The sequence below is a fragment of the Mustelus asterias genome, chromosome 13, assembly GCF_964213995.1.
Source record: "Mustelus asterias chromosome 13, sMusAst1.hap1.1, whole genome shotgun sequence".
NCBI classification, from domain to species: Eukaryota; Metazoa; Chordata; class Chondrichthyes; order Carcharhiniformes; family Triakidae; genus Mustelus; species Mustelus asterias.
The window spans coordinates 77776266-77792603 of NC_135813.1; the positions used below are offsets into that span (position 1 = coordinate 77776266).

The 16338-nt window shown below is 38.9% G+C and overlaps 1 protein-coding gene across 1 annotated transcript in view; it reads right to left on the bottom strand.

Moving 5' to 3' along the window:
* slc15a4 (solute carrier family 15 member 4) overlaps window positions 1–16338 on the bottom strand; it is a 67701-nt gene that overhangs the window by 42308 nt on the left and 9055 nt on the right. The window contains exons 3-5 of the mRNA XM_078227044.1: window positions 15134–15302; window positions 14798–14908; window positions 1752–1920 (exon numbers count right to left, since the gene is read on the bottom strand). Coding sequence (XP_078083170.1) covers window positions 1752–1920; window positions 14798–14908; window positions 15134–15302 — 449 coding nt within the window. The remainder of the gene's footprint in view (window positions 1–1751; window positions 1921–14797; window positions 14909–15133; window positions 15303–16338) is intronic.

Consider the following 16338-nt stretch of genomic DNA (forward strand, 5'->3'; position numbering starts at 1 on the left):
AGGTGATTCTTTATCTAATTGAAAGGCCGAACAGGCTTGAAGAGCTGAATGGCCAACTCCTGCAACTATTTCCTATGTTTCATCAAGGGACACCATATCAGTGTGTCTCCTGCAACACAAGATGGCTGCTGATATCCGTCCGCACATACAAAAAGAAAATGACAAATTTTGACCATCCAAATTTGTATTGTGTCAGGGGCTATATTTAAAATATAAAATACCATTGTAAATTGATATGACATGATCAATGAAATGAGTGGAGTAGTGTAGTAATACAGGTAAGAAATCTGAATATAAATGAGTCTGCAGAGACAGACTTACAGAAAGAATAACTTCAAAGTGGAAAATACTGGACAGACTAAGCAGGTCCTGCAACATTTGTGTAGCTCGGGTTAACTGGACAGAGCTGAATTTTGTCTGGAACTGAAAGGCAAATCCTAGATTCCTCACCCACGATAAAAGAATTGAGTTTATTTTCCTTTATTTCTGTCCTAGCTGCTGCCTACTCCGTCACTCGCAATAACGTCGCAGATTAAACAGTTGTGCATGTTCCACATTGGCAGGAAACACAGTCATCTTTTACCACTGTTTGGCAATCTTTCAATGAATCTACTTTAGGGCCAAATGGTCTATTGCTGTTCCTATTGCCTGTTTCCAAGTTCCATCGAGGGATACTATCTTTTAACACTGTTCAGTGATCTTTCGATTAGTCTACTTTAGGACTACAATAAGTGGGAAGAAAATAATCCATAACATCATAGAGAATTATAATGACACACTTTCATTTCAATCATATGGTCCACTTCCTCACTTCACCAATCTTCGACCAGGATCTCAGTCATGCATGGTTCATATGATGTACGTTAAATGGGGGGAAAAAAGCATAATATCCTTGGTGCCTTCAAAGCACCATCCAATATGACATAATAGTTCCTCGATACACAGGCCTTCATTTAAGGAGATCCTGATGCGCTTCATAAAGTCCAATTGTCAGGATAGCTGCTGGTTTTACTAGCATTAGTAGCAATAAAAACTACTTAACCCTGATGGTCAGAACAGATAATGGCATTTGCAAGTGCAGCAACAATCCTGGCATCAATTCAAGTTCTATTAATTCTAACAAATACACCATCATTGCCAAGCAATTTCAGGATGACAGTAAAACCTTCCTCTCAGTTTGCAGTTCCTTTACTAGACAGGGGGGGGCATAGCCTACACAGATGAGCAACAAAGAACAGTTTTTTAAAAAAATTGACTTACATTTGATTGAGAGCAAAATGGTATTTAGTGGGGCATTCGAACTCAATCTACACAGGCTCTTTTCTTTTTCTTATGCTATTTGCTTCAGACTTTTAAAATCCAAGTTTAATGTCACTTAATTCACTGCATTACATTCAACCTGATCTTTTTTAAACTCAAGATGCTGTCTTGCACCATAAATTTTGTCTCTTCAGTTTGATTTTTCAATTAATAGGGCATTTTGCATTGTTGGATTCTTATATTAGGTATATCCTTGGGTACTAAATCAGTGGCTATGCTTTGAACAAACTTGACACTTCATGATTGAGAAGTGTTTAAAACTTGCATTAGAAAAATATTCCATATAAATATATTCTGGTTTAATATTTAGATCTCAAATTTACAAATACTCGGGTAGTAGTTAGTCATTTTTATAATGTGGAAGTGTCGGCCATTTCATAGTACTAAATTCAAAGAAGATTGCTTGAAAAAAATATACAAAACTATCTTACCAGCAGCTACTGCAGAGCACATGACAAAAAACATGCCAACAGCAATCCTCTTCAAAGGTGAAGGGAGCAGGCCTTTCCTCTTTAACATGGGATCGACCACTTTGTCTTTCACTGGGATCAGGATCAGAATAAGTACCGCATCAAACATGGTGAACCAGGCTGCAGGAAGCTGTAGAAAAGCATCGTTGGAACATAATTTTAAAAAGTGAAATCAGAAATTAAAGTGAAGACATAATCACAGAATCCCTACAGTGCAGAAGGAGGCCATTCAGCCCATCGAGCCTGCACTGACTCTCAGAGAACCCAGGCCCTCTCTCCCACTCTATCCCCGTCACCCCACACATTTACCATGGCTAATTCATCTAACCTACACATCTTCGGACACCACGGGGCAATTGTATTTACTATGGCCAATCCATCTAACCTGAACATTTTTGGACTGTGGGAGGAAATCCACCCATAATGGTGTAACAAACAATAGATTGTAATTCTCTCTACTACAAAGTGCACCAATATTTACCATAAAACAGCTTTGTAATTTTGCCTTTAATAAATAAAACAGATCTGTGAATATTTGTACTGGAGGTATTACAACCCATCCATTTATTGTTTCAACCACTAGTGCCCCTCTGCTGCATCCTACCGCTCTCTCTCAAAAGTAGTGCAATTGAAAACAGATCTTTAAACATATCAAAAGGCTTCCACAAACTGAGAGAAAGGACATTATGTCTATGCTCCAGTAATACCAAGAAATGTAAATATTTCAGTAAAGCTAAGCTGTGCACAACAGTCAAATACAAAACACACAAATTATCATTCAAAAACCTACAGATCAATTATGTGGCTATTTAAGAGTTAAATTAAAATTAAACAAAACGAATACAAGTAAATGTTCTGTGTTCATTAGTGCTGCTTTCTATCTACTATTAAGTAGCAATTGCAAAACATTTTGCCAGTTGAAATGATTGAAAAATACTAAGTGACATTTACATTACTAGCAGCTGGCTCTCTGATTTCACAAGCTATATCCAAATATTAGCATTAACACATAACACTATATTTCAGACTCTTAATTTGCCATTTGTTGCTAATTATGCAAAGCATTTAAGGCTAGACCTTACCTCAGAAGGGTAGAGGAAATTAAATATGTATGATCTTAATATTAAATAAGCCTCAAAGGTACTTCAGGGAGTGTGTTTAATGTCCATAACAAGACTGTTCCTGGATAGAACTCAGCTTAAATCGGCCAGGGAGCAATTATGGATAGTAGGAGGGAAACTCTCTTTTCTTCTAATGAAAAGCTTGCCAATTTACAGTATTTGGTGTGATTAGTGATAGCCCTGACCATCAAATTACAAGTCAACTTATCTCCTTCTTCAATGGCATAATTTTGCAAAAATCATGAAGCCATATACTGAACTGCAATATAAATACCTACATGGTAAAGCTGTCAGTCTGTTACTGATAAAGAATGCCTGTATGTTCAGGGACTAAGCTGAACTCATTCCTAACTGCACATTGGAAGAAGGCAGTGGAGTGGAGGTATTGTCACCAGACGAGTAATCCCGGTTCAAATCCCACCATGTCAGATGGTGAAATTTGAATTCAACAAAAATCTGGAATTAAAAGTCTAATGACAACCATCGTCAAATGACATCTAGTTCAGGGAAATCTGTTGTCGTTCCTTGGTCTGGCCTCCATCTGACTCCAGATCTACAGGTATGTGTATGGCTCTTAAATGCCCTCTGAAATGGTCTAGCACGCCATTCAGTTGCATCAAACCACAAGTCGAATGGGCGTCTAAAAGTCTAAAGCACCACCCAGGCACCAGAAATGACAATGGCAAACTCAGTCCTGTTGACCCTGCAAAGGCTTCTTGGGGCCCGTGCCAAAATTGGAAGAGCTGTCCCATAGACTAGTCTAGCAACAGCCCGACAGTCATAATTACAAAATCACACATTACAGACAATGTCCCAGACACCACCATCACCATCGCAGCAGAGATGGCAGCACAGTGATATACAGTCAAGAAGGATTTGCCCAGGGAGTCCTCAACATCAACTTCAGATCCAGGAAGTCTCATGGCATCAAACATGGGCAAGGAAACTTACTGCTGGTTACCATGTACCACAGCTAATGAATAAGTAATCCTCCACATTGAAAGCCACTTGTAGGAAGCACTGAGGTGACAATGGCGCAGAATGCACTCTGGGTTGGTGGACTTCAATGTCCATCACCAGGAGTGGCTCAGTAGCCACACTATAGACCGAGCCCGAAAGAACATAGCTGCTAAACTAGGTCTGCAACAGGTGGGGAGGGAACTGACAACATGGAAAACATACTTGACCAGATCCTCACCGACCTGCCTGCCACAGATACAGCTGTCTATGATGGTATCAGTAAGAGTTACCACCTCAGAGTCCATGTGGAGACAAAGACCCGTCTTCACATTGAGGATATCCTCTATTGTGTTCAGTGGTACTACCACCATGCTAAATGGGATAGATTTTGAACAGATCAAGCAACTTAAGATTGGGCAAAACTATGTGGCACTATGGGCCATGAGTAGCAGCAGAATTATACTCATCCATGATCTGCCTGTGATAATTGGTAATATATATAACATTTGCAGATGATACAAAAACTGGGGGAGTAGCAGATAGTGAGGAGGATTGCCAGAGGATACAGCAGGATATAAATCAGCTGGAGACCCTGGGCCGAAAGATGGCAGATAGAATTTAAGCCGGACAAATTTGAGATGATGCGATTTGGAAGGTCTACTGCAGAAGGAAAGTAGACAGTAAATGGCAAAGCCCTTAGAAATATTAGCATACAAAAGGATCAAGGCGTGCAGATCCACAGTTCCCTAAAGATGGCAACTCAGATGGACAAGGTGGTCAAGAAGGCTTATGGCATGCTGGCCTTCATTGGTTGGGGCATTTAGTATAGGAATTGGAAAAGCATGTTGCAGCTGTATAAGATTTTGGTTAGACCGCATTTGGAATAGTGTACATAATTCTGGTCGCCACACTACTAGAAGGATGTTGATGCATTGGAAAGGGTGCAGAAGAGATTTACCAGGATGTTGCCTGGTTTGGAGGATACGGACTCTGAAGAAAGGTTGAACAAATTTGGATTGTTTTTATTGGAGCATCAGAGAATGAGGGGGGGACCTGATAGAGGTTTACAAGATTATGACAGGCTTGGATAGAGTGGATAATTGAGTCTTATTCCCAGCGTCGAAGGGACAGTTACTCAGGGGCATAAAGAAGTGAGAGGGGGAAAGTGTAAAAGATATAAAGGGCAAGTTTTTCACACAGAGGGTGGTGAATGCCTGGAATGCCCTGCCGGAGGAAGTGGTGGAAGCAGATTCTATAACAACGTTCAAGAGGCGTTTGGATAGATACATGAATAGGCAGGGAATCGAGGGATATGGACCAGAGACAAGAATATATTAGAGAGGTATCTGTGTCGACACAGACTTGGTGAGCCAAAGGGTCTATTCCTGTGCTGTACTGTTCTTTGTTCGACAGATTTAATTTAGTAACCATCGATGTATATGTAGATTCAGTTCCACTGTAGGTTTACTACAGACTGGTTTGATTAGTAAGTTTGCGGGCGACACAAAAGTTGATGGATTTGCGCATAACGATGAGGACCATCAGAGGATACAGATCGGATGGAGGCTTGGGTGGACGGATGGCAAATGGAGTTTAATCTGGACAAACGTGAGGTAATGCATTTTGGAAGGTCTAATACAGATAGGAAATATACAGTAAATGGCAGAACCCTTAAGAGTATTGATAGGCAGAGGGATCTGGATGTGCAGGTACATAGGTCATTGAAAGCGACAACACAGGTGGAGAAGGTAGTCAAGAAGGCATATGGCATGCTTGCCTTCATCGGCTGGGGAATTGAGTTTAAAGATTGGCAAGTCATGTTGGAGCTTTATAGAACCCGAGTTTAGGCCGCACTTGGAATATATAGTGTTCAATTCTGGTTGCCACACTACCAGAAAGATTTGGAGGCTTTGGAGAGGATACAGAAAAGATTTACCAGGATGTTACCTGGTATGGAGGGCATCAGCTATGAGGAGAGGTTGGAGAAACTTGGTTTGTTCTCACTGGAATGACGGAGGTTGAGGGGCGACCTGATAGAAGTCTACAAGATTATGAGGGGCATGGACAGAGCGGATAGTCCGAAGTTTTTTTCCAGGGTGGAAGAGTCAATTACTAGGGGGCATAGGTTTAAGGTGCGAGGGGCAAGGTTTAAAGAGATGTACGAGGCAAGTTTTTTTTTACACAGGGGGTTGTGAGTGCCTGGAACTCGCTGCCGGGGGAGGTACTGGAAGCAGATGCGATAGCGAGTTTTAAGGGGCGTCTGGATAAATATATGAATAGGATGGGAATAGAGGGATATGGTCCCCGGAAGGGTAGGGGTTGTAGTTCAGTCAGTAGCATGGTCGGTGCAGGTTTGAAGGGCCTGTTCCTGTGCTGTAATTTTCTTTGTACTCTTGGGCTCTTTCACCTCTTCCAACAATATTCATGCACAAGATCCCATGTCATCACAAATATAGTAATGGAAGTTTCTTGTAGACACATTAGTCCAAAAGTAGCCAAAATATTTCAAATACCAAAACAAGATGTAAAGATTATTTTGATACTGCTGTTTTATTACTTGCTTTGTCCTACGAGAAGTTACAAACAAAATATATGAAGGTTTTTATGTGTAGAAATCAAACACAGCCAAACACGCTGCATTTTATTAAAGCAAGCAAGCAGGTTGTTAGAACATCACGCTAGTCGTCTTAAATGAATTTGTGAAAACTGACTACATAAATTATGAAATTAGGATGAACGAAAACACTCATTCAGTTTCACCTACATCAAGGAGCACCAGTAAACAACAGCTGGAATTGCAGAACTTTAAACTTCCATCTCCAGCCATCTTCTCATTAACTGGATTGAATCGTGTGCAACAAAGCTACTGTTTTATAACATGTTGTAACAACAAGCAATTGTTATACACTTCCAGGTTTAATACAATACTTAAAATAGCAATTGCTGCCATTTAAGGCAGCACAAAATACTGAAATGAATCATAATATTTAAGTTCCTTGGTTAGGGACCAGATCAGAAACTCCAAGGGATATTATGTAGTTAAGCCTGGACCCCAACTTTTGCATTTGATTTTGGCATTAGGGGGAGCATAAAGTCTTTTACTCCAGGTATGAATCAAGTGACCCACTAGGAAGCTTTTATCAAAAACTTTACAAGAATAGCCTTTACCAATTAAAATACTTAAACATGACAAAATATAGCTATCTCAATTCTTCCAATTTAAAGCAATATTCCCATAGACATACACCCTTCCTCAGAATTAGTTAGCACAAGAAACTAGTATGCTCACATAGTTCTAGATTTTCAGCCTTTTAACACTTCTGGGGAGAGATACTGACAGCAATTTCCACAGAAGGATATATCATCAAAACAGCAGAACTTCAGAGAAGTAACCCTAGTCTCTGGTAGCTCCCAGTCTCCAGACTTCAGAGAGCGGACAAGAAATACACTGCTCTCTCTCAACTCCAAGCAGCATCTGAAAAGAAACTAAGCTTGAATTCTGTGTAAGCCTAGTTCCACCCATTCATATGACCTTACCTGTCAATGAAGCCCAACTCTGAAAAACCCCAAGGGAACACTAAAATAACAGAACAGCCTTTGTTCAGACTAAAACAAACATTCTAGCAATTAGGAGCAATTATGCTGTTGAAGTAACAATACAGGATGCTGGTTGTAGATATAACAGCACTGATAATAAAAAAACTGCTAAAACAAATCCTGTACAAGGGAAATAACAGACACATTTCTTAAAGGCACAGTATCATTACATCTTTTTACAACTAGACCGATAATTTAGCATTATTACCACACAAAAGCTAAGTGTCAAAAAATATTGACTAAAATGGCAAGATGCGATCTACAAGCTTCACATCATCTAAGTATCTGTTCCCAACTTATTTTGTCTTGCATCCTATTCATTTCAAACTGTCCTGCATGGGTGGCTTTGGCTTTTCATCTCAATTCTTCATACTATTTAAGTATTTTGAGTGCCAAAATCTAAAGATCATGTTTAGTATTCTGAGAGTCACGCTTGTATGTAACTGTAAAAAGGTTGGTAGCACCAACTTCCTGAGGAAGAAAATGGAAATTGGCACCAGTAATGAGTGTATAAAAAAGTAATGAGTGTATAAAAATACTGAAAGCCTGATTTCTAACCCCTCCTGCAGCTATACAAGCAGTAATGCTGGAGTACAAGATCATTATCAGTAATTATATATGTTATTGGTGTCCAGAATAATGTTACATTCTGGAGAGCTTTTACAATAATCAGTTTTCATATGGCAGCAGAATAAAAACATTCAATATATCAACTACAAATATAAAGTATTCTTGTAATATAGCCAAATTGGCAACAGATAGCAACCAAGGCTTCATTTTCAAACGAGACCTCCAGGCATACTTACTTTATGTCAATTTTTAATCATTCTGAAATACACATTAAATTATCTATGAAAGTCAGTTTTAAATACATTTGTGATACAATTTAGTTTGCAAAGGATGAAGATTACTGATCTTTTATTTCTAAAATAATTTTATCTGTAATACACTTCAAAATCCTGTACAAAATTTCCAAATTGTTTCTATAATCCAAATTTTTGAATTCTTGTTAAACCTAAAATATTTCAGGAGCTAAAGCCATTATATCGGCAAAATGATTTATGATTGATCACTCCACTGGGCATTTTAACAACCAGCTCTAACTTAACTTTGTGTTGTATGCAAACATATTATGTTATGCCACATATGTTTTCCGCGCTTCTACTTAACCAATTCCTATTTTAATTTGCTTTAAGCTCCTGCACAAATAACTTCACCCATTTACAAAAAACTGCTTGATGTACGACACTTTTGCAATTTCTTTCCTTTTTCGAATGGAGCTGACTTAGTTTGAATATTCTCAATATTATTAAAATATTTTCACTTACAAAGGGGTTCCTGCAACCAGATTTTGCACTTAGTTTTGGTTGACTGAAAACAGGGAAATCGGTAATTTTTGTCGATAACTGTCATAACCATGGGCTCTAAGTAGCCTGTTGTGATACCTTACCAAACACTTTTTGGAAATCCAAGCATATTACATCTATTGGTCCCCCTTTATCTATCCTATTTCATTACCACTTCAAGGGCGGCACGGTGGCACAGTGGTTAGCACTGCTACCTCACAGCACCAGGGATCCGGAGTCAATTCCCAGCTTGGGTCACTGTGTGTGTGGAGTTTGCACATTCTCCCCGTGTCTGTGTGGGTTTCCTCTGGGTGCTCCGATTTCCTACCACAGTCCAAAGATGTGCAGGTTAGGTGGATTGGCCATTCTAAATTGCCCCTTAATGTCAGGGGGACTAGCTAGGGTAAATGCATGGGGTTATGGGGATAGGAACTGGGTGGGATTGTGGTTGGTGCAGACTCGATGGGCCGAATGGACTCCTTCTGCACTGTAGGATTCTATGGTTCTAAAGAATCTTAATAAATTTGTCAGGCATGATTTCCCTTTCATGAAGCCATGCTGACTCGGTTTGATTATATTATACATTTCTAAATGCTTGGCTATTCTTTATAATGGACTCTTAACATTTTCCCACTGACAGACGTTACATCATGCACTATCCCTAGATCTCAAAGGGTAGGCAATGGCCAGTCCTCTGTGGACATTAAACTGCCAATTATGCAAGAGTGAAACTTTTTCCTTATGCATTCAATTGGGATTAACCAAGTTAAATAATTGGAAATGCCGTTTACAGAGGCTACAACATTAACTTATACACAAATATCACAACTGGTATTAAAAAAATACTGGTTCTTGTGTTGATAATCTAATAATTGCGTGAAAAAGTAGAAAACATGATACTTGAAACATACAAAGGATATATTTAACCAGATTGCATAACCTATGAGAATAGCTTAAAAATGAATGCTAATCAGGGTTAAATCAGCATGTTTTAATATTTTCACTCACACATTAAAAGGACATCCAAGTGATATAGTAAGGACTAGCATAGTGAATTAGAAATTCTGCATTACAAAAGGGTGGGTGGAAGGTGGATTACTTTCCTCCACTGAATGATTTGGAAATGCATTCGAAAGTGATAAGAATTTTTGATTGGCTCCTTGAAAGAACTTCCTTATTTAGTGCCGATCAATAAGTCAGCATTTTCCCCACATGTGCCACAGTTACATAACAAACAAAGCTGTGTCACATGAGGAAGAGGAGAATAGATTTTACATTTCGCTATAAAAACTAGCAGCGTATCCTTCCAGCCTGGGTATGCCAGTCTTGTTTATATAGTTCTTATTCCTTTCACTGGCATATCCGCTATATGCCTACCCAAGTACGGTTACAGTAACTCCTGATCTACAAAATCAATTTAATTGAGGTCAACCTATTCCTACCAAATATGGTATCAAAATGTGTTATTTTGAAAATGTTTAGGAGAAAAAATACATGGAATAAAGAAGTTTATATTTATCAGATTTGCATTACTTAAAAAGATGTAAATTAGTTATGCCTCCGTGTCCAAAACAACATGTAACGTTGTTGGTTAAAACTTTATCATTTTATTACCAAATTTCTCATGTTGTCTTCAGTTAAAAGTACAAAATGAAGAGTTTATTTGAGGAAGATTCAATAACTAATTTTGCAGAGATCAAAACACAGAACTGAAGAAAATAGTAAATTAATCGGCAATTTTCATTCCTTACATTAGTCACACCAAGATTTGATGTTACTAAAGAGATTTTGTTTAAACTGAGAACACAATGATTTGGTGATTATATGAACAGATGTTTGTTGTTTGTGTTTACTTTCAGATTCACATAGAAAACTTATAACTATTTAGCATATATACAAAGTACATGTAAAAATTTTGAAATCTTGCCATTTAAGTACCATTTGTCATGTGCATAATATGCTGTAATTGCTTAACTACTCTTTGAATGTAGTAACATTTGCATGAATTCCTGTGAAAGCTACTGTTGAACTTCTGGAGGTTATTTTGGACAGTGAGGGATGAGTTCACCACTTTCTATCATTCCAGTAGATTGGATGACACTATGTTTCTGAGCCTTCACCTGATATGTTGCGAGACCATTTGAACCTGCATAGCTACCAAGGCAAAAAAACTGTTCCCCTAGTTATTTAATAGAGAAACGACTATTATTTCATCTTACTATGTTGATTTTTCAGGAGAATAACTACACTACACCTTAATTTGTTTGGACAACTAAAACCTATTAACATAGAAACATAGGAACTAGAAGCAGGAATATGCCATTCGGCCCTTCGAGCCTGCTCCACCAATTATTTTGATCTTGGCTGATCAAATTCAATATCCTGATCTCGCCTTCGCCCCCCCCCCCCCCCCCCCCCCCCATCCCCATCCCCATCCCCATCCCCAAGAGCCATATCTAATTTCCTCTTGAAATCACACAACGTTTTAACCTCAGCTACACTCTGTGGGAGTAAATTCCACAGATTCGCCACTCTCTGGATGGAGAACTTGTCCCTCACCTCAGTGCTACAAGGTTTACCCCTCAACCTTAAACTATGATCCCTAGTTCCGGACTCCCCCAGTAACATTCTTTCTGAATCCACCCTGTCTAATCTGATTAGAATTTTATAAGTTTCTATGAGCTCCCCCTCTCACTCTTCTAAACTTCAATTAAAATAATCCTAACTAACTTAGTCTCTCTTGTGACAGACCTGTCATCACAGGAACCAGCCTGGTAAAAGTTCGCTGCACAACTTCTATAGCAAGAACATACGTCCTCAAATAAGGACAGCAAAACCACACAATACTTCAGATGAGGCCTCACCAATGCCCTATACAATTTCAGTAAAACACCCCTATTCCTATACCAAAGTCCTCTCGCTATGAATGCCAACATAGCATTTGCCTTCTTTATTGCCTGCTGTACCTGCGTGCTTACTTTCAGTGACCGATGAATGAGGACACTGGGGTCTCACTGAGTATCCACCTCTCTCAATTTACACCCATTTAATAATAATCTGCCTTCCTATTATTGCTACCAAAGTGGATAGCCTCACATTTATCCACATTATACTCCATCTGCCATGCATAGACCCACTCACTCAGCCTGTCTAAATCACGATGAAGCATCTCTGCATCCTTCTCACAGCTCACCAACAACAAAAGAATAAAACAAATAATACATTACTGGCAGAAGGCTTTTATAGTAGTTATTGAACTCATCACTTATCAAAGTAGAAAACAACTAATAGCTGCTATGTATCGAGGTTTGTCCTTTCTTTACTTGCCACAGAATCAATCTGGCTCAACTATCACTATCTGTTCTGTAACAGCATGTGATCACATGTACAGTAAATATTGGAAGAACGTTTTCAAAGTAACAAACTGAATTGCATTCAAGGTTAACACAGAAAACTGAAAAAAAAATATTTTTTTCCAAACCCAATTACTAAATCAGAACTAAACTACCATATATGTGGCATAAAGCTGTTAGAAAAATTACTTTCAAACCCATCTATATTATGAATGAGTCAACCCAGATTTTATGTTAAAGTGGGTGGCGCTAGATCAAATGCCAGGTATCGCACTAGTGATTAGAGAAGCTGCGCATGTCAAAAAAATAGTCCTACATCAAAATTATGAGAACTATGCATAACAGCTCTTTCAGGAGAGCTGGAAGAAGGGGAAGAGAAAGTAGCAATAATTGTATAAAGGAAGACAATCACATTGTTTCGTTAGTGAAATTGGGGAAGTACGGTTATGTAAGCATAGTTCTCCTGATAGATCAGAAAACTGAATCCTGTGTTTGCACTCATTCCGCAGGTTTTAGAAAGAAAACATTGGCAATTACAAATCCTTTTCCTTGGTGTGTTACTTATGCATCAAAGTTTACAGATTGTCCCCAAGCCTTGATGAATGTATTACTTAGGCCCTTGTTTTTTTGATGTGATTTTACAGACTGTGAAGGCGCATTGGTTAATAAATTTAAACTTATTCCAAAGAGGCACTTAGCTCACAGGTTCATTTTGTGCTGAGATAAAGCCCAAATGTCCACAAGTCAAGTATGTAACTGATGAAGAATTAAGAACAGCCTTCTAACGTTTACGTGTTGCAGTATTGAATTAATATCCAAATGCCTCAGGTTCAATTTTAAGCCGAAATGTTAAACCACCTGGACAGAACTTTAAAAATTTTTACATGTCCAAGATTGCTAAGCAGGGCGTCTGACAGCCTGTGTTAAGCAACGAGTTCCAATTTCATCAAATGGCCTTAGAAAATGTAAGGAGTAGGTAACCTCAATTGGAAGGTCAGTTATCCAATATTAAAGTTAAATCTTTTTTTCTCACATAGGCGTATACCCCCATTTCCCTTTACGAGCCAATTACTGATCTACAAATTTTCCTAGATCGATACTGTAGGACAGGACTATTGAAACTGTCATACTCCATTACACATTCAAAATACCAGAGGGAAAAAGACCGACATGGCTTGAATGTTGCATTGAAGAGCTCTGAGCTGAATGATATGAATTTGTTCAGCTAGGGAAAAATTACAACTAAAACATCAAGAGGCACCACAATCAAATGTTCGGTTATCCTGGCAGTCATGTTAGTTTATACGTAAAAAGGCACACTGGAAAGGATTGGTTGGTCTATCACATCTGTTCCAATAATGATGCATCATGACCCCAGTGTATTCTCACTGGCAGCCACATAATCTTCTGGAAGAGGTAACACAAATAAAAATAATCCGAACCCAATTCAAAGAAACAACATGTAGGAAACTTCTGACTCCTCAAAGCAATCAAAATTTGTTCAGAAAATCCCAATGACCATGAGGTACATATCCGAACACTGGCTGGAATTTTACCGTCCCGCCCGCCACGGGAATCATAGGTGAGGGGCGGACAATGTGATGGTCCATTGACCTCGGGCAGGATTTTACAGCTTTGGGATGAGTGAGGCCATAATATTCCACTCATCAGTCTACCTTTTATATATAGTAACATCAAGAAACTAATTTAGTTCCTTTTGAAACAGTTGCATAGAGTCTGTGCTCATCACACACACACACCAACAACTTGTTGTACACAATGATAACCCTCTGCATAAGGAAAATCTCCTGACATCTTAACCAGTTCGCTGTGGACAGAGCCAACATCCATGATCCCTTGTTTTCCTTATAAGCAAAATGGCCTCTTTCTGCACTGTAGGGATTCTATGACCTAACAAGTTCAAACAGCCTGTCCACAGTCTTTGTCACTTTCAACTTCAGTCCAAAGTCTAACATTTCCTGATGGAAAATAAGACCCAGTTCTTTAAGCCTGTTATACTTTCTGAGGGGGTTTTAAACTAGGATTTTTCTACCGACTCTCCTGAGCCTGCTCTGCCATTCAATACAATCATGGCTGATCTGATTGTGGCCTTAACTCTTGCCTGTCTCCAGGGCCTCTGCATGACCAATCACGTGAGGATGAAAACTGGACACTATTCCGGATGATTGCTGACACACAATTATATATATTAACAATTAAACTTGCACCATAATATAAAAAGTAACAATTTTTAAAAATAAGTTCTCTAAATCACACATCAATGTGCAGTTTTAGCATTCATTCCTCCCTCTCTGGGCAGAACCAACGCTACCTCTGAAACTAACAACTTTACGTCTTCTCTACTTTTTATGCTGTCCTAGGTTTCCATTATCAAAGTGTTCCACGATATGGACATGTATGATGAGAGTACTGTTTTGGAAGCCTCTCCAAATGCAGAATGCACCAGTCCCAGTTGTACATAAATATTGCTGCTTAAAAATAAAATATGGAAACTGCCTTCTGACAGTCACTGTAGAAAGTTGATATTGCCTGCATTCAAAATCATTACTCAAAACACGTGTATTTTTTTAAACAGCATTAGGCAGGAAATGTTTTAAATTGGATCTTACCATGTGATGATTGCAGCTTGCAAACGAATTGCTAACATTGCTGTTATTATGACTGTCAAAAAATGTTGGGATCTGTAGATGCAGACTCTGTAGAACATATGTGGTTTGCATCTATAAAACCAAAGCAAAGAAAACTTGAACATCAGCTACACACAATGCTCTTTCCCCCAAAACAGTTACCAATGCTGTTTCTAACTGTTGTTTGTATATGCTGAATTGAAGAATTTAATACGTAAAACAGACTTATCGCTGACTGCATAGTTTGAATGTTTAAACGATGTACAATACAAACAAGTCAATATTTTGTCCATTAATGGTATACAAATGACATCTGACCTGGAAGTAAACTGTCCAGTAAGGAATGAGCGCCAGGAATACTGGGATAATTTTGGCAAAGGATTTCACATCCTCCACCTTGTTCTCTTGAAATCTTCCACCATAGACAGTCTTAGCTAGATCCAGAAAACCTGGTTGAATAGGTGGTGGGTAGATCCCATTGGTCTGGCTGAAAGTAAAAATAAATACATTATAGTTCCTCTTGTTTATAAAAAAGTGATAAATTAAACACCATTTGCCTTCAGATTATGTTAAACTAGCTGGACATTAAAATATGAAAACAAGCTGCCTCCTGATGACTGTATCAAAAATATTGATTCGGAGTAGATGTTGAGGAATCTAGAACAAGAGGTTGCAGTTTCAAAATAAGGAGGTTTCCCATTTAAGATGGTGATGGGGTGGAATTTCTTCTCAGAGGATCGTAAGTCTTTTGAATTTTCTTCTCCTGCAAGTGGTGGAGGCTGGGCCATTGAATATAGCCAAGGCTGAGTTAGACAGGTTTCTGACTGACAGGAGATAGGCAAGAGTTAAGGCCACAATCAGATCAGCCATGATTGTATTGAATGGCAGAGCAGGCTCAAGAGCCGAATGGTCTCCCCCTGCTCCCTATTTCATATGTTCTAAACTCCTAATGCAGTTCAGCAGCTTTAAACTGATACAATAATATAGATTTTAAAGTTCAATGCAGCATTAACTGTGCTTCTCAAAATGTTTCCCTTTTAAAATTTGAACAGCTGAGATAGAAGTTACTAAATGAATGTAAGTTTTTAGTGTAACATTACACTAGTTTAAGTCATCAGTGCGAATCGTTCTTGCAACTTTTCTGTCATTGCAACCATGCGATACTAAAACAAGAGACAATGAATTAAAATATTTAGATAGATGCTTTAATGGCACAAAATGGATTAGCTGCACAGCATATTCTCAAAATACAATTTTTAAAAACGAATGATTACCATGCAACCATGGGGCTACCGTACCGTACCCATGTGCTGCCGTGCCATGGTGCAGCACAGTACCACAGTGGTTAGCACTGCTGCTTCACAGCGCCAGGGACCCGGGTTCGATTCCCGGCTTGGGTCACTGTGTGGAGCTTGCATGTTCTCCCCATGTCTGCGTGGGTTTCCTCTGGGTGCTCCAGTTTCCTCCCATATTCTGAGAGACCTGCTGGTTAGGGTGCATTGACCCGAACGGGCGCTGGACTG